The following is an 18,258-nucleotide window of genomic DNA, read 5'->3' on the forward strand; positions in this document are numbered from 1 at the left end:
CTGTATACCCAGGTGTACTGGATTACTGACCATCAGATCTGTCTGTAACTTGTAACCAAGGATAATAACATAAAGCTTGCTAATCATGGGGATTACAAGGGATTGCATTCAAAATTCATCACATTTCTTCATTACTTCTCCTTGATAAATTTTAGTTTAGCTATGCTTAAAATTGTAAAGAACTGTAATGCCAGGGATAATCTTCAGCAAATGAGTCAATGTCAAGCAATACCTAAAAATCTGCAATAATTTGCCTTCAACCTTTTTGTTTTTTTAAGCCTATGAATTCAAGTGACTCCTGTGACTTTCCTACAAAACTAAATGTGTACATTTTTTATAAGAGAGCAATTGTTCTCTTATTGAGGTTTCCAAAAAATGTCTCCCATGACAGTTGCCTTCAGCCAGCCCAGTTATGACCCCTGCAATAACTACACCTCTCTGGACCAACCCTGGAGAGCTACTAATGCAATAGGAATGAACTTTTGTGACAATAACTTCAACGGGAACAGCTGGTACCGGCTGTTCTATTATGGGATGAACATCCATATGCCAGAGAGTTGTGTGAACATATTCAGCTGTGGAACTCAGATCCCTCTGTGGCTCAATGGTCCTCACCCTCAATTAGGGGATGGAGTCGTCACTCGCCTGGTCTGTGGAAAGTCAGGTGGTGACTGCTGTTACCACAATTCCACCTCAATACAAGTAAAAGCATGCCCAGGCAACTATTACATCTACAAGTTCCTCACACCTAATTTTTGCAATGCCGCTTACTGTGCAGGTATCCACTTTGATTTATAACATTTCTGATATGTTCCATCACTTTTAATACTTTTATATTTTAATCCTGATTTGTTTTATTTTTCAGATGTGAACACCATCACTCAGATCAACAGCACAATGACTGTTAGTGCTCAGTTCAATTTAGACATAAGTATGTTAAATGTTACTATGAAAACATGTATGGTTTAATATTAAATGATCATAAACACTTTGGTAAAGAGTATACCTTTTCAAAGTAATTATATACTATACTAGTAATTATGTACTACAGAATTCCCAATTTGGGGTCTTTGACAAAAAGACTTTCAACAGCAGGGATTTGTAGGTAAATTTATTTCCTCTTGTGTAGGCAAATAATTGATGAGCTACTTAGCTTATGTGCATGGAAATCAAAACCTCAGCACACTCCTGATATACTTTTACCTATTACAACTAGTATCATTCTCCATATCTTTCTAGACAGAGATTCTTTTAGAGCATTCTGTTTACACAAGTCATTCAAAACAGTCATTTAAGCTTATATGGTTCTCAGTGAAGAAAAGAGATTTTTGGTCATAGACTGCTCGTCCAGAGTGTTTGATAGAAAAGAGAGAAGTGATACTGATCTGTAGTTTCTGATGTCTGAGCTGTGGAGTGTTGCTTTCTTCAACGCTGGTACCATCCTTGCTGTATTGAACACAAGTGGGTACATATACCGAAACTAAGGAGTTATTGATGATAGCAAAGATAAATGGAAGGAGACTTCTTGAAATTGTCTGGAACAGAGTGGAAGGAATTGGATCCAGTGGGCATGTAGTTGGGTTGGTGGAAGTCAGGAGTCAGCTAGCGGCGGTAGGCTAACGACAGCTAGCATCGCCACAGCGGGCGGAAATTATCATACAGTTAAGCCCGCGCACTAAGAGGGAATATATGATTGGTCAATTTTACTGTCATTTGAAACTGGTATTGCGCTGAATTATAACTGCCAGGCCCTCTGTAAACGAACAGCGGGCACCACAGTCCTGATAGGGGGAGACACAGGCTCACAGGCTTCCACTTAACCCCTCACCTTCCAACACAGATTGAATAGACACGGTTGAATAATTTATTTGCTTATATTTTTGTAATTGTTTATATGTCGATTGTAAAACTGTAAGTAGATAAAATAAAATTTGATAATTATATATATATATATATACAGCCCCGTCGACGGGGGGGGGGGACAACCGGGTCTGTTGTCCCGGGCCCTAGGGCCAGGGGGGCCCATCAAAGAGCCCAGCAATTTATTTTTTATTTAAAGTCTATAATTTTTAAATAATCTTGAAATCTTTCATTAATATAAAATTATGTACTCATAATAAGCTCAATGGCTCAAATATATATGTTTTTTACCTATCTGCATATTTTCCATTAAGTGCATACTCCCCCGCCTCCCACTGGAAAATGGTTTGATCCAGCACCGACTGTAGGGCCGGTATCCGCCCAACAGCGGGAAATACAGTGGTGGATAGTTAAAGTAAATACTGAAATCTGGAGCGCAGAAAAGAAAGGAAAAACATTTACCTGACGAATTTTAAAGTTGCATTGTGTTCCATGTTTGAAAAGTGCTGGAATTTAGGGTAAAGTACTTGAAAATGCTTGAAATTGTAACTACTTCGTTTCACAACAAATAGCTGTCTGACTGAACAGTTCTCGTGAAGACGTTAAGTTTGGGCGTTTTGAAAATAAACAACCATTAAATAATGTGATAAAAAGCGAATTATTTTGAATCATTTCGAGTATATGTATAAATATTTAACTTAATTAACAATATTAGTTGGAAAATATTGAAATGGACCTTGAAAATGACATACAAGTGCTTGAATTCCACCTTATAAAGGTGTATGAACCCTGCAAACATGACTTTGTCCATCGCGCTGAAGCGAGGCCCTCGTGCACGGGCGGAGCCACTGCGATTACGTCAATTTCGCGAAGCGGGGGGGGGGGGGGGGGGGGGCACATGAATCTTTCTTGTCCCGGGCCCCAGCAAGACTGTCAACGGGCCTGTATATATATATATATATATATACAGATTATATATTATACAGATTATATATATATATATATATATATATATATATATATATTAGTGGTGGGACTTTAACGCGTTAATTTCGATTAATTAATTACAGGAAAATTAACGCACTAAAAATATTAACGCATTTTAACGCATGAGACACTTTTGCACCGTGGAATGTTTCCCCGTGCACGAGTTCCAGACATACAGAGTATATGGACGCACAATAAGATGAGCATGATGCAGATGACTGAAGAGGCTACGCTGGTGGATGGGAAATTTAAATTTTATGTAGGAAGGAGTTCGCTTATCACGGGAGCACTTCCACCCTTCGTTACCACACCAACGCAAAACATGTTGGGGCTAACGCGCAGGTCAGTAATGATCACTTAGCCACTTAGCTGCTAATTGTATTCCTAGTACGATATGGTGAACAAACGTCCGTATTTTCCGGGACATGTCCGTATTTCACATCCTGTCCCGGGCGTCGCGGGTTTTTTTTAAGTGAGGAAATGTCCTGGGGTGAGTTTCCCAAAACGTTCTTAGCGCTAAGTACTTCGTAACCTCGTTCTTACGTACGAGGTTAAGATGTACTTAGCGCTAAGAACGTTTTGGGAAACTCACCCCTGGTTTTTAAATTACCTTCATTGGACCATTAAGACTGGATTAAACTTTCGCGAGTGACCGTCGCGCGCGACTCCGCACGCGTTTATACGTGACGCGTCATATTATTTAGTGTTGTTCGCTCTCTGTGGTCGAAGCTAAAGGCTTGCAAGAAGCACTGCAAATTGTGTCAACTGATGCAAGTTAAGAACTGCCGTCCAGAAAGACAATGTCGAAGAAAATCCAGCAGCTGTATGATGAGGAAAAGGAAGTAAAACAGGTTATTGTGAAGAAACAAATGTGGCTCTGACTGGGGATCACTGGACCTCTGTTAGCAACAAGAATTATCTTGGTGTCTGTGACAGCTCATATTATAGATGATGAAGATCCAGTCATTTGCTTTGAGCATGCAGAAGACCACTTATAGGCACTATGGAGATCCCTGTGGCAGAGGCCTGGAAAATTAAAGAAAAATATACCATCTAAAATGGTATTAAAAAACATCTTCTGATTAACTTCAATTCTTCCAATATCCTGAGCAAAACTTCCAAAATTAAACAACATTTTTGGTCAGAATTTCCAGTGTTCTGAACTGTTTTTTGCACTCATCTATTGGTCTATGTAGTAGACTGGTGGAAAAATAAACAAGATGTTGAAGTTTATGATTATGTTCATTGATTCATTCATCATTCAAACTTAAATTAATATTTCTCATGTTAAATACTGAAATGCGATTAAAATGCGATTAATTTCGATTAATTAATTACAAAGCTTCCGATTAATTCGATTAATTTTTTTGATCGCGTCCCACCCCTAATATATATATATATATATATATATATATATATATATATATATATATATATATATATATATATATATATATATATATAATGTTTTAAGAATATTTTAGGCCCTCTGAGAGAGCCCTGACGGTTCCCCACTGATTATAGGGAGGTTATCTAAATCTGTTCCCCATTCAGCACTATATATATATATATATATATATATATATATATATATATATATATATATATATATAATTATATATTATACAGATTATATATATATATATATATATATATATATATATATATATATATATATATATATATATATATATATATAATGTTTTAAGAATATTTTAGGCCCTCTGAGAGAGCATAGAGGGCCCTGACAGTTCCCCACTGATTATAGGGAGGTTATCTAAATCTGTTCCCCATTCAGCACTTTGGCTGGCACTCGTTGTCTTTAAATGTGCTATACAAATAAACTGACTTAACTTGACATGCTGTTTTTACAGTAATCACATCAAGCAATTCCACGTTTGACCCCTGCTATAACTACAGTGTTCTTGGTGACATCTGGAGAAGCACCAGCAGTTCCTACAGTGGTCATGACGACACCCTTGTTGAATGGAGTGGCTGGTATCGTCTGTATCTTCAGGGAAGCAGTGCCCAGATTCCTGAGTGGTGTGTGCGCTCCAGTTCATGTGGTGGTTACACTCCACTTATGCTGGGTGGCTCTCACCCACTACGGCAGGATGGCATTGTCACCCGAGATGTGTATGGATCATATCGTGGCAGATGTCATTTCTTCAGGTCATACCCAGTACAAGTCAAAGCCTGCCCAGGACATTATTATGTCTACAAACTTGTCAGGCCAGATTTGTCCATTCTGATGCCTTCATACTGTACAGGTAATGTATGCTGTTCCCTAAGGTATCCATGTACAGTAAAAGTTATTGGTAGATGGATTAATTACAAGAGCTTCTTTATTGATTAATTGATTGCAGCAAAATGTTTAGCTTGACTCCTGGCCATGGGTGGACATGTCATCATCAGGACTCAAAATATCAAACCCACAATAACAGGGCGAGCACATACCCAGCTTGGTTAATATTACCACGCCAGATCCTACAAACATGCCATATAAATTCCACACATTCTATAATGCAGATATAATCATTTTTTTAAATCCCAGTCCCTATATTATTTTAATTGCAATTAAAGCGTTACTGTACTATTTGGTATATAGCACACTATATTGTAATATACTATAGTTGTCAGGGCTGGCTCGGATTCCACACCATCTACCTCCACTAGGGGCACCCGAGTCAGCCCTAGACTACATCCACGCAATCAGCAATGATCCGTCTCACCTGTTGCCATGGCTTTTTAGGGAAGCTTTTGGAGACGGATCATTGCTGATTCGTTTTGGTTATGCCGGTACGTTCTCAGCCCTTTCTCTTGTCTCATTCTCAAGTTAAAGGTGTCTCGCCACCTTATTCTTTCTCTCTCCCTCTCTCTTGTTCTTTCACTTATTCGAGTCTCTGTCTCCTGCGCTGCTTTCTAGCCAATCTCAAGTTTTCCTCCATCTGTTTCTCTTCCTATCCGTTATTCATTTATTTTGGGAAGGTTTTGTTTTGTTGCGGCATTTTTGCCAGTAGCCAGATTCTTCTCCTGGTGTTCTTATTTCGGTTTTACGCGACGAGTTTTTTCCGCGTCCTTTAGTTGCCTTTATTATTTTTTCCACCCTCTCGCTACGAGTGAGTTTTGCTTTTCTTGCGTCAGTCTTCCGCGTTGTTTTTGTTTCCTTTTTCTACCGAGTATCTACGGTTTAGTTTCATTTTGCGCGTTGTTTTTCCACGTCGTTTTGTGTTGGTGTTTTTGCCACACTGTGTGTGTATGCATTAACTCCACATTTACTACTCTCGCATATTATTGTGCCAGACCGAGCCGGCACTTGGGTCCGCCTCTCAGTATATTCACGCGGTGGTTACGTCACCATACCCGCCGCGTTACAATAGTAGATTCTTAGTCACCGCAGTGGCTACAGCTGAACCATGTGAGGACCTCATGAAGGTTTTCATGGGTACCAGTCAGCTGAACTTTTCCTGCCTGTGGCTGAATCAAATGTAGTTGCAAGAATATGTGATAGGTGCCAGGAAAAGGCAAACCATTACCCCTGTAAGTGCCTCTCTGCACTGGTAACCAGGCATTATTGAGTTGAATTGAAGGTTTCGTCATTTGTTTTTGTAGCTCTATATGGCGTAACTACTTCTCTGATCTCGTATCGTTTAATTCCACCTCTTAAACACTATGGTTTTCCATCCAGTTGCTTTTAGGCATTTTTGTTATCTGTTACATGATTAGTGAAATTTATTTTGTAGTTATTGGTGGGACTTGTTTTTAATATTAGTTTTTTTGTTTACTTTTTGTTCAAGTTAAGTGTTTATAATGAGTTGATTTTATAATGCAGTACTTTCCTGACATGTATTGTGTTCCTTAATGTGTTATTGTCACAGTACGGAGGGCCCCCTGCCGGTCGCCCCCGTCCTGTCCTGTTTTTGTTGCATTGTGTTCGTCTCTCAGTTGGGCGGGGCTTATGATCTGCCTCACCTGATGGTCATTTGTCTGTCTATATATGTCTTGTCTTTGTACTAGTTGACTGCTGGTTATTATATCCTTAATTCGGATCGAGTCACGGGTTTTTGGTTTGCACACTTTATTCATTAAACCCTCCTTTTTCCCTGAGACTTGGCATGACCGCTTCCATTTTATTTCACACTCCCTGCCCGTCACAGTTATATAAACTAAATTATCATTTCATATCAGGCATGAGGTACAACGATAACATGGAGCAGATCATACAGGTTTAGCAGAGGAGGGTAGAGTATTACTGAACTAGAGTAACACTGGATGGATAGATACAAAAAAAAGACTGTGTTGCAATAAGATATCAACACATTTTATTAAAAAAACATTTATGAGAAGGCATTAAGAAACACTGTTTTACCCTTACAGTGGTGTACAGCCAGCCCAGTTATGATCCTTGCAGTAACTACAGTTCTTTGGACCAACCCTGGAGAGCCACTAATTCAACTCAGTTGAACATCTGTGACAATTACTTCAACTGGAACGGCTGGTACCGACTGCTCTATTACGGGAAGAGCATTCATATGCCAGAGAGCTGCACTCATCCATTTAGCTGTGGGACGGAGGTCACGCTGTGGATCAATGGTTCTCATCCCCAGATTGATGATGGACAGGTCACCCGACAGGTCTGTGGGAGTGATCAGATTGGGTGTTGTTCTTCGATCAGCTCAATACAAGTCAAAGCCTGTCCAGACAACTATTACGTCTATGAATTTATCAAACCATCTTTTTGCAATGCAGCCTATTGTGCAGGTAGTGTTGTTGTCTATTGTGTTATTTAAGCTTTATATATGTTTTACATATATTGTCAAAATATTCATTTATTCATGCTAATTTTAATGTCATCTTCAGATGTGAATAGCATTACTCCCATTGCCACAGTGACTGTGCCAACTGAACTCAGCGGAAACTCAGAAATGTGTAGGTTGAAAGTGTTTCTCAGTGTTACATTCTGTATAACATGTTTAATTATTCTAGATTTGGGGTCTGACACAGAGTTTCAACAGCAGGGATTTGTCTTATGTCTTGTTATTTAGGCAAACAATAAATGAGCTACTTGGATTGCATGCATGGAAGTGAAAACCTCAGCTAACTCCTGATATAATTTTACATATTACAACTGTATTATCATTCTCCATGTCCTTTTTGTATGGAGTTTCCTTTAATTAATCATTCTGTTCACAAAAGTCATTCAAAACAGCATTGCAAGCAGGGCTGGTGCCAGAACATATACAGTGGGGGGGCGTCAGAACATTTCGGGGTGGCGAACGTAAGTGGTTTAGCGGGGGTGGGTGGTGAACGTAAGTGGTTTAGCGGGGGTGGGGGTGGTGGTGAACGTAAGTTCTTGTAAAATAAATGGGTCTTATTATTTACATTGAGGGGGTGGGACACCTTGCCTGAGGGGGACACCTTGCTACTTTGGTAGATACAGTTTGGTTCCATGATGCATGATATAAATTATCTGCTATGAATGGGGCTTTGTATGTAATCTGGTGTCAGCTGTACAGAAAATAACTGAATTATTTTTCTTTCACTGTACTCCAGTGGCTTTTGCCATATTTTTCTATACTCTTTTCTGAAAAACATTACATCTACACCGGTGATTCTAATGTAGATTATAGGGAGGTTATCTAAATCTGCTCCCCGTGCTGTTTTTACAGTAATCACATCAAGCAATTCCACGTTTGACCCCTGCTATAACTACAGTGTTCTTGGTGACATCTGGAGAAGCACCAGCAGTTCCTACAGTGGTCATGACGACACCCTTGTTGAATGGAGTGGCTGGTATCGTCTGTATCTTCAGGGAAGCAGTGCCCAGATTCCTGAGTGGTGTGTGCGCTCCAGTTCATGTGGTGGTTACACTCCACTTATGCTGGGTGGCTCTCACCCACTACGGCAGGATGGCATTGTCACCCGAGATGTGTATGGATCTAATGATGGCCAGTGTAATTACTACAGGTCAAACCCAGTACAAGTTAAAGCCTGCCCAGGATATTACTATGTTTACAGACTTGTCAAACCAAAAAATTCTATTCCAATGCCAACATACTGTACAGGTAAGGTCTGCTTATTTCTGTTCTCTGTTTTAAAAGTTTTAGGTTTAGTTCAGTCTCTTTAAACTTATTCTACTTGCATAAAATTAAATAAATAAAACTGAGCAAAGAATATGGCTTATTTGGATGGGATTATACGTGTTATTTGCAAAGATGCAAACAAGTTTTAAAAATTGAATTAAATAAGTTTTTAATTAAATTAATAATTTATAATTAATAAATAATTAATAAATTTTGTCACGTTACAGACCCTTGCCCCTCCCTTTGGGCATGTACACCTTTTGTGTAGGTGTAGTTTACATCTGTTTATGTTCATATGTGTATTGACCTTGGGTGTGGTTCAACATGCATGTGTACGTGTAGTTTACATCTGGTTATGTTCATATGTGTATTGACCTTGGGTGTGGTTCAACATGCATGTGTAGGTGTAGTTTACATCTGGTTATGTTCATATGTGTATTGACCTTATGTGGTTCAACATGCATGTGTTCATCCGTTTCCCCTGGCTCGTCTCGTCATCACGCATGTCTCGTTTAGTGTGTTCACACAATGTCCTGTGCTCAACTTTATCCGAGTCCACCACGGACGTAGTTTTGGGGGGGGACGGGGGGGACATGTCCCCCCCACTTTTTCAAAAGCCGGTTTTGGTCCCCCCCAGTTTTTACAGTTAAAACCAAATATTTAAGTAGCGACGAAGTCATGTCCCCCCCACTTTTTAACGGTTAAAAAAACAATATCCAAATAGCGACAAATCTAGCATTAGGATCATGCAGCTCCGAGCCCCCCCCCCCCCCCGCTCAACAATTTTTGTTCACAGCGCTCAACAATTTTCATTCAACCCCCCCGCTCAACAGTTCGCCACCCCAGGTTGTGTCCCCCCCACTTATGAAATCAAAACTACGTCCATGGAGTCCACACATTTATGTGTCAGCTGTTCATTGAGTGCTATCCACGCAACCTGCAGCCAAAAAAACGTCTGTTTATCCAAATCGCACTCGCCTCATCGTGCTGCCACCTCGCCGTTACAGCTTTCAGTCATCAGAGATTTTTAGAAGGCTAAAATTTTTGCTTCATCCCAGCTCAACATTGACAAGGACTGTCTCAAAATAGGAATCATCTAGGTGCATGCAGGACATTTAGAGACACCATCAGGGATTCTGAGCCCCATTAAAGTTATCACCTAATAATGCAGTAAGGCAAGTTTATATGGTCTCTGTCAGTCACTGGTCCTTAATGTTAGGTACAAGGACAAGTCCAGTTGACTAGTTGCTTATTTATTAAGCCCCATTAAACATTATGACATTATAACAACTTGTTACCATCATCAAACAAAATAATATAAGTAATGATTAGTGGTGGGACTTTAATGCATTAATTTCGATTAATTAATTACAGGGAAATTAACAAACAAAAAAAAATTTACGCCATTTAACGCATGAGGCACTTTCGCATCGTGGAATGTTTCTCAGTGCACGAGTTCCAGACATACAGATTATATGGACGCACAATAAGATGAGCATGATGGAGATGACTGAAGAGGCTACGCTGGAGGATGGGAAATTTAAATATAAGAAACTTCCAGATGGAAGTACAAACACAAAAAGTGCACTTTATGCAGGAAGGAGTTCGCTTATCACAGGAGCACTTCCACCCTTTGTTATCACCTCAACGCAAAACATGTTGGGGCTAACGCGCAGGTCAGTAATGATAACTTAGCTGCTAAATGAATTCCTAGTACAATAGGATGACCAAACATCCGTATTTCACATCCTGTCCAGGGCGTCCCGGGTTTTTTTAAGTGAGGAAATGTCCTGGTTTTTAAATTACCTTCACTGGACCATTAAGACTGGATTAAACTTCCGTGAGTGGACGTAGCGCACGACTCCACACACCTTGCGTGAGCGGCAGAGGCGTTTAAACTTGACGCGTCACATTATTTGCAGTGTTGTTTGCTCTCTGTGGTCGAAGATAAAGGCTTACAAGAAGTGCTGCAAATTGCGTCAACTGATGCAAGTTATGAACTGCCATCCAGAAAGACAATGTCGAAGAAAATCCAGCAGCTGTATGATGAGGAAAGGGAAGTAAAACGGGTTATTGTGAAGAGCGCCACAAATGTGGCTCTGACTGGGGATCAGTGGACTTCTGTTAGCAACAAGAATTATCTCGGTGTGACAGCTCATATTATAGATGATGAATGGAAGATCCAGTCATTGGCTTTGATCATGCAGAAGACCACTTCTAGGCACTATGGAGATGCCTGTAGCAGAGGCCTGGGAAATAAAAGAAAACGTCCACCATCTAAAATGGTATTAAAAAACATCTTCTGATTTACTTCAGTTCTTCTTATTCTTCCAATATCCTGAGCAAAACTCCCAAAATTAAACAAAATTTTTGGTCAGAATTTCCAGTGTTCTGAAAACTGTTTGCACTGTTTTCTGCACTCATCTATTGGTCTGTGTAGTAGACTGGTGGAAAAATAAACAAGATGTTGAAATTTATGATTATGTTCATTGATTCATTCATCATTCAAACTTAAATTAATATTTCTCATGTTAAATACTGAAATGCGATTAAAATGTGATTAATTTTGATTAATTAATTACAAAGCTTCTGATTAATTAGATTAATGTTTTTATCGCGTCCCACCCCTAGTAATGATATATACAAATTTAGTTACAGAAAGATCAAATCATGAAACTCGCATCTGTTAGTGTTATAGTGCTCTTATATGGTTCACCTACACCTTCACCTATACCTGTATAAAGCAGGCTGTGTTTGTTAAATTGAAAATGTCTCAGTACACTAGCCAAAATGCACCAAGATGTAGCAGGGCTCTAGACTAACTTTTTGCACTGGTTGCACTGGTGCGCCTAACTTTTTTTCTTAGGTGCACCAGCACAAAAGTTAGGTGCACCCAAATTTTCGACTGAATCACATTTAACACTGCAGTTTTACCAGTTTCACTTTTTTATTGCTGTCCATATAGACAATATTGACTTGTAAATAATTAACTAACAATTTGTCGCACGCGACATCATTGCAGTATGTCGGGTTTACGTTCAAGCCATTTTTCTTCTGAAGAATTTCTTCTTTTGCAATATTGTAGGCAACGTTAAACTTGATTATCATCTCTGTCTCATCTGATGATCTGTGTGCTGCTGCCTGCCGGTAAAAGGCAGAGGGGAGCAGTGTTAATTTTGACAGCAATTTTTGATTTAGTTTTAGTCTTTTGACTAAAATGTAATTTAGTTTTGGTCATAAGTTTGGTCACAAGTCATTGGAGTTGTTTTTAGTTTTAGTCAACTAATTATCATTAGAATTTAGTTGCCTAAAATATAAATGGTCATTATATACACTTGCACAAAATGAAATTTATTAACCAGTTACAGAATATTATCATTTGTATGTGCAATATATACAAAAACAGATTTCCAAACAACTTTATTGACCTGGGGTGGGTTTCCCGATAACGAACGATCTTAGAAAGTTACGAACAACTTTAAGAACGACGTAACTTTAAGAACGCTGTAACGAGGCTTGCGCCACGGAGCGAGGAGGCGGACACAATCGCTGAGAAGAGCGAGATTTATTGAAGGGAATACCATACTCGTCGTCACTTAGCCAGTCCGGGTCGATAACGGGAGGGCAGTCCGAATAACAGGCGAACACGGGCATAACGACGACAGGGGAACACGAGAACAGACAATGAATCAAAAAACAAGAACACACTAAGGCCAGGTATAACGATCAAACAGTCAAACATCAAAATCAATCAAAATACCAGACAAAGGACAAGGGAGACTCAGGGGCTTAAATACAATGACATTAAACAAGGGGCAGGTGATGGTAATAACAAGGGGCGTGGGAACTAACGAGGTAATCACAGAGACAAACGAGCGGGGCGGGGTAACAGGTACGGAACACAGACACGAGGGGTTCGGAGTGACAGCTAACGGAGGGGGACACGGTCATACGTGACAAACGCCAAATTTACGAGTGTTTCCCAAAAGCCTTCGTAGTCTCCAAATTTACGAACGAGTTCTAAGTAGTTCTTAGTTGACCCCGCCTCTGCAGCTACACTGGAAAATCTCCGCTAGTCGAAAACCGAACCACCGATTTACATAAATTTTTTCATAATTACGCCGCAAAAGCATCATTGGCAAAATGACAATCATAAAAACTAACAACTAATAAGTGTTGACATTTCAAGTATAAGGAAAAAATGAGTAGAACATATTATTACCTTTGCAATTTTGAGCGATTGTAGGCTTTTATCAAGGCTATAAATAGGGCACACAATTAACCTTTCACACGTTATTCAAAACCATGGCAAACAAGCAGAGAAAATGAAACTTTCTGTCGAGTGAACTGAGCCAAAAACAAACGTATAGCCTACTGTTTTCAATAGCTCGAGGAAGTTCATCAAATTCAGAAAAAAACAAAAAAAACTGTAGTCAAGTCACAAATAAGGGGGCAGGACTCAGGGGGCTGCATGGCGAAGCAATGCTTTAGTAACAGCATGCACACATTTAGATGTCAGCTTTGCTTAGTCCGTGGGCATCACCAACAGTCTCCAGAACAGTCTGTGGCATAAAATCAGAGGGCGGTCAGTAACTGCGTCGTGGAACTAAGGGCAAAATTCTGTATTCAGGCGAACTACATGGCTTAGTGGATTACGTCGTCTTCTTAAATTATGTCCAGTACTCTGAAGAGCTGCTATGTTCATCACACGAGCACAATTGCTAGCCTTAATCCAAGTTACTTATATGTGCTACCGATTAATCAATCAATTTTATTGGTTAAGTTAAAACAAGCTTAATAGGCCAACTTGTATCCATTTCTTTGCAAAGAATACATAAATTTTGAGTCTGAAACGCTGTTGACTGCACGATGATGAACGGAGAGATTTAATTAAATATTGGGAAGATATAAACTAATGCTAAATAATTCAAAGTAGTACATTTGATTTCTGTTGACACATTGTGGTATATGTGATGTAAATACTTCAAAAGAAAATAGGCTACTAGGCTAATTATACACATAAACGCAAATGTAGTAATGCCGTGATTAAAACCCGCGCGAGTGAAATTAGCGCCTCTATTATTTTTGAAGTAGAACTGCACGAGAGCTTCGAGTTAAGAAGTACTTAGTGAGTTACGAATGGGTCCGGAGATTCTTAACTTACGAACGACTATAAGAATGACGTAAGTTACGAAGAGTTTCGGGAAACACTCGTAAATTTAAGAATATTCGTAAGTACGAGGTTACGAAGTACTTAGAGTTACGAACGTTTCGGGAAACCCACCCCTGAACTTAGTTATTGAGCATAACAATAACAAAACATTAAAGACCATTAGGCCCGCTCTACCTGAAAAAACATGGAGTTTGTTATGAACAATACATATTACATTTTATATAAAACAGTGTGCCATAAAAACAGCAATGCCATAGCCCGCAGATGTCGTTTCATTTGTCGTATTTTTCCCGGCGTCGTCGTCCCACATGGTTTACACACTGAATTGTTTTTCTCAAAGTCAAAGGAGAAATGTGTCCATATATCGCCACTCATCTTTATCCCTGCTGACATTGTCGAGTTAACTTCGAGTTGAATTTCATGAGTGACCACAGTTCACAGGCTGGTATGGTCTTCCAGGGTTCTGAGCGATGTGAAGACGTTAGTTCTGATTGGACGGTTACCCGCTTTGTCCCGCCTCTCCGTGTACGCTAAATTACAGTTGGATCTCTTCTTAACTTATCCCTACCTTTCACTAAACTAAATCAGGTGTGATTGGATGTCGTCGCTGGCCAATATTTTTGTCTCGTTTTTATTTGTTGACGAAAATGTCCATTAATTTAGTCATCGTTTTAATCCCTTCGTATAGTTTTTATTTAGTTTTTGTTATGAAAAAAACTGACAATTTATTCGTCAATGAAATTAACACTGGTCTGTTGTTGAACCACAGGGACCACAGAGACTTTTCCCCATCAAACAGCTAGTCGCACTGGTGCGACCTCAGATTTTTTTTGTCGCACCATTGAGAAATTAGGTCGCACTCTGGACCCCTGTGTAGTGTTCTGTTAATAACTGGATTATTCACTAGAAACAACTATGAAAATGTTCAGTATCTTATTTGAAACAAATATTCAACAATATATGCTGGAGATTATTAGGATCAGTTGGATAAGGAATAGAGGCTGCCTTACCACATTTCAGCTAAATCAGTAATCAATATAACACTAAATCCTTATGAAGACACTCAGTCCTCTTCTTTCTCCTTAGTGGAAGATGGAAGACAACTGTTTCTGTATGTAACTACAATGAAGCAATAATACACGAGAGGGAGTGCTATAACGTGTAATATTGGCACTGCTGTGCTGCGGTCGTAGTGCGTTGCGTTGATCAGCACAGCAGTGCCAATATTACACGTTATAGCACGAACCTCGAGTGTATTATTGCGATTATACCACAGTTCAATTTTCGCTGTTTATTGAAAGATTTTGAGTTAAAGAGGACGAGAAAATACGACCTGTTTGGTTAAAAATACTCCGCCAGTTAAAATAGTTCCATTCAATGGCTTGCTGCTAAACTTACACAACACTGGAACAGCCTTACCCAATAAATATTATAGCAGTAAATATACACAAAAACAACTGTTGATAAAGTTGTATTTATTAAAAATAAAGTACAACAATTATTGACCATCCACGGCTGATTAGAAGTTCGGTCAGGTATCTGTTCAGTCCAGCTCTTGCTATATAACTCTCCCTTCACGTTTCTGACGGATCCATAAAAATGTCGTAAAAGCTGATTCATTTCATTTTTGTTGATAATACTAAAATCGACAGCAATGTCATTGCTCTTTAACCAGGATGTAAATACATTAAGAGCACCGGACTTTTGTTTTACGGTATTAACTTAGTTTCTCTGCATTTCCAGCTCATCCAAATCATTGTTTGTAAGCGTGACAAACCTTGGCTCATTGGAGGAATCAGGCTGGTCATTTATAGCTTCATCCTCCAGTTTCAGATCGAAACAAATGCTTTCAACGCCAATAGATTTAACAAACTCCCTGTAATTCATTTTGATAATGTTGCTGCTTGTTTGTAGTTGCGCTGTTTGGCTTGTAAACGCTGCTTCGTTGCTAGGTTACCTGTATGTGGCGGAGTAATACATGGAGAGCTTCGGTTACAGTGCTATAACGTAATATTGGCACTTCTAGATCGCCTCTCAGCCAATCACATTGTAGGGTCGGAACTAACTGTGGTATAATAAGGCATCAACCAGGCACCAGTAAGGGCATGACTGAGGCCCCATCCACATGACGCGGGAGATTTTTAAAAACAGAGGTTTTTGTCTCCGTTTCAGCCTCCCGTCCACACGAAAATGGCGTTTTCGGTCACCGAAAATGGAGGTTTTTGAAAACGCCTTCCAAGGTGGAGACTTTTGAAAACTCCGGTCTCGGCGTATTCGTGTGGACGGGGAAAACGCATGTTTAGGAAAACGCTGACAAAAAAACGCTGAGACAAAAACCTCCGTTTTTAAAAATCTCCGGCGTCGTGTGGACGTAGATATTTTTGAAAACGGAGACAAAAACCTCAGTTTTTAAAAATCTCCAGCGTCGTGTGGACGGGGCCTGAGGGAGCACATGTATCTAGGTGTTTGTGACATCACACTCGCGTATAGGCTCCACCCGTATAGCCTCCACCCATGTTCACTAGCACAGTGCAAAATACGTACGTATAGATACGTTCAGGCAAATATGAGACACAGACAAGATGACTGATAGCATATTATTGTGAAACACATAGCTCACTACACTCTTTTCATGTCAGTTGTTCTCAGCCAACCCAGTTATGATCCCTGCATTTCTTACACTTCTCTGGACGAGCCCTGGAGAGCCACCAACGCAACAGGAAAGAACTTTTGTGACAACAACTTCAATGGGAACATCTGGTACCGCCTCCTCTATTACAGGATGAACATCCGTATGGCAGAGAACTGTGTGAATGTATTCAGCTGTGGTACTTATTACACACTGTGGCTCAATGGCGCTCACCCTCAGATAGACGATGGAGTTGTCACTCGCCAGGTCTGTGCAAATGCAGGGACCCACTGCTGTATCTTCAGCTCCACCTTCATCCAAGTCAAAGCATGTCCGAGCAACTATTATGTATACCAGTTTGTCAATCCAGGCGTGTGTTATGCAGCTTACTGCGCAGGTACTGTTGCTTGTTTTGTAATCCCTGTACTATAATTTTTAAGCATGTTCCAAGTGTTTGATCACATTTGTTTTAATGTGTCCCTTCTTCAGATGTGAGAACCATTACTCCAAGGTCTGACCCAGGTAATGCTTTTCACCACCAGAAGGTTGCACTAGTTTTAGAACAAACTGATATCTTGAAAGTTAACATGGTATGCATCTTACATTTTGTAGTACCAGCATGAGACCATTTTGAAGCTTTAAGACACTAGGTGTGTTCTATAAATGTCATTGTCTAGAATTGAATCATTATACCTTGTTTAGAAAATCTTGATAAGAACATATAATCATCCAACTGATATTAGGCGTTCTGGCTGTACATAGGGTATACCAGTATTCAAATACATAACAATCAGCAAACACGTCTGACTTTTTAAGCAACATTGGGTGTAGTTCAAGGACTGTCCTGTAGATTTCCCTCTAGCCCACCATTCCTCTTTGCTTTTTCCAAATTGTCTTCAATCTTGCGGTTTTCTGTTACACATGAACCTGAAATTTGTGAGAATCTGAAATCTGGCTTCTAGTGCATTGGGAGCACTGGGAGTTGCTGCTTGGAAAATATGATCACCAGGATTTAGTATTTAATTTTTTTTGCCAATCCCCCTGTAGAAAATTTTGATTAATCATCTGTCATTCAGTAATTCCAGGCATAAACATATTTCATCATTTATAATTTGATTGTGTTACTGTGTTTCCTTGTAGAATTATCAACAACTACGTTGTTTTCTGCAAATTCAACAGGTATACCTACAATTGCAGTTTCAGAGTAATGTACAATACATGTTTTTCATTCCAACATTTTCTGCTGCTGATATAAAAATTGCCAACTCTTGTTTATGTTACGTAAAATTTTATTTGGTTTCTTGTTTATTATTTATTTTATTGAAAATAGAAATACAAATTGCACAGGCCTACCGTAATGCACATTTGCTTCTGAGTGGGTTTGAAACTCAGGTTTGAATCCCTATCTAGGTGGAATTTCTCCCCATGCCTGTGTGAGTTTCTTCCACCCACAGTGCAAGAACATGACGTTAAGTCAAACTGGCTATCCTAATGGAATTGCCTTGGTAGGGCTGTGAATTACTGCA

The 18,258-nt window shown here is 39.5% G+C and overlaps 1 protein-coding gene across 1 annotated transcript; it reads left to right on the forward strand.

Moving 5' to 3' along the window:
• The first annotated feature begins 375 nt into the window (after nucleotides 1-375).
• LOC143490849 (uncharacterized) lies at nucleotides 376-17,940 on the forward strand. The gene is made up of 9 exons (XM_076989356.1): nucleotides 376-778; nucleotides 866-931; nucleotides 4,722-5,117; nucleotides 7,225-7,608; nucleotides 7,708-7,776; nucleotides 8,517-8,912; nucleotides 16,743-17,129; nucleotides 17,222-17,254; nucleotides 17,873-17,940. Exons 1-9 carry the CDS (start codon nucleotides 376-378, stop codon nucleotides 17,938-17,940), a joined length of 2,202 nt encoding a protein of 733 aa, XP_076845471.1.
• The last annotated feature ends 318 nt before the right edge of the window (nucleotides 17,941-18,258 follow it).

This window comes from Brachyhypopomus gauderio, unplaced genomic scaffold (genome assembly GCF_052324685.1).
Source record: "Brachyhypopomus gauderio isolate BG-103 unplaced genomic scaffold, BGAUD_0.2 sc67, whole genome shotgun sequence".
Taxonomy (NCBI): domain Eukaryota; kingdom Metazoa; phylum Chordata; class Actinopteri; order Gymnotiformes; family Hypopomidae; genus Brachyhypopomus; species Brachyhypopomus gauderio.

Coding starts and splice junctions, on each gene's coding strand:
- LOC143490849 (XM_076989356.1), top strand. CDS start 376: ATGTCTCCCATGACAGTTGCCTTCAGCCAGCCCAGTTATGACCCCTGC. Junction 7,609..7,707: donor CAATGCAGCCTATTGTGCAG/GTAGTGTTGTTG, acceptor TGTCATCTTCAG/ATGTGAATAGCATTACTCCC. Junction 8,913..16,742: donor AATGCCAACATACTGTACAG/GTAAGGTCTGCT, acceptor TTTTCATGTCAG/TTGTTCTCAGCCAACCCAGT.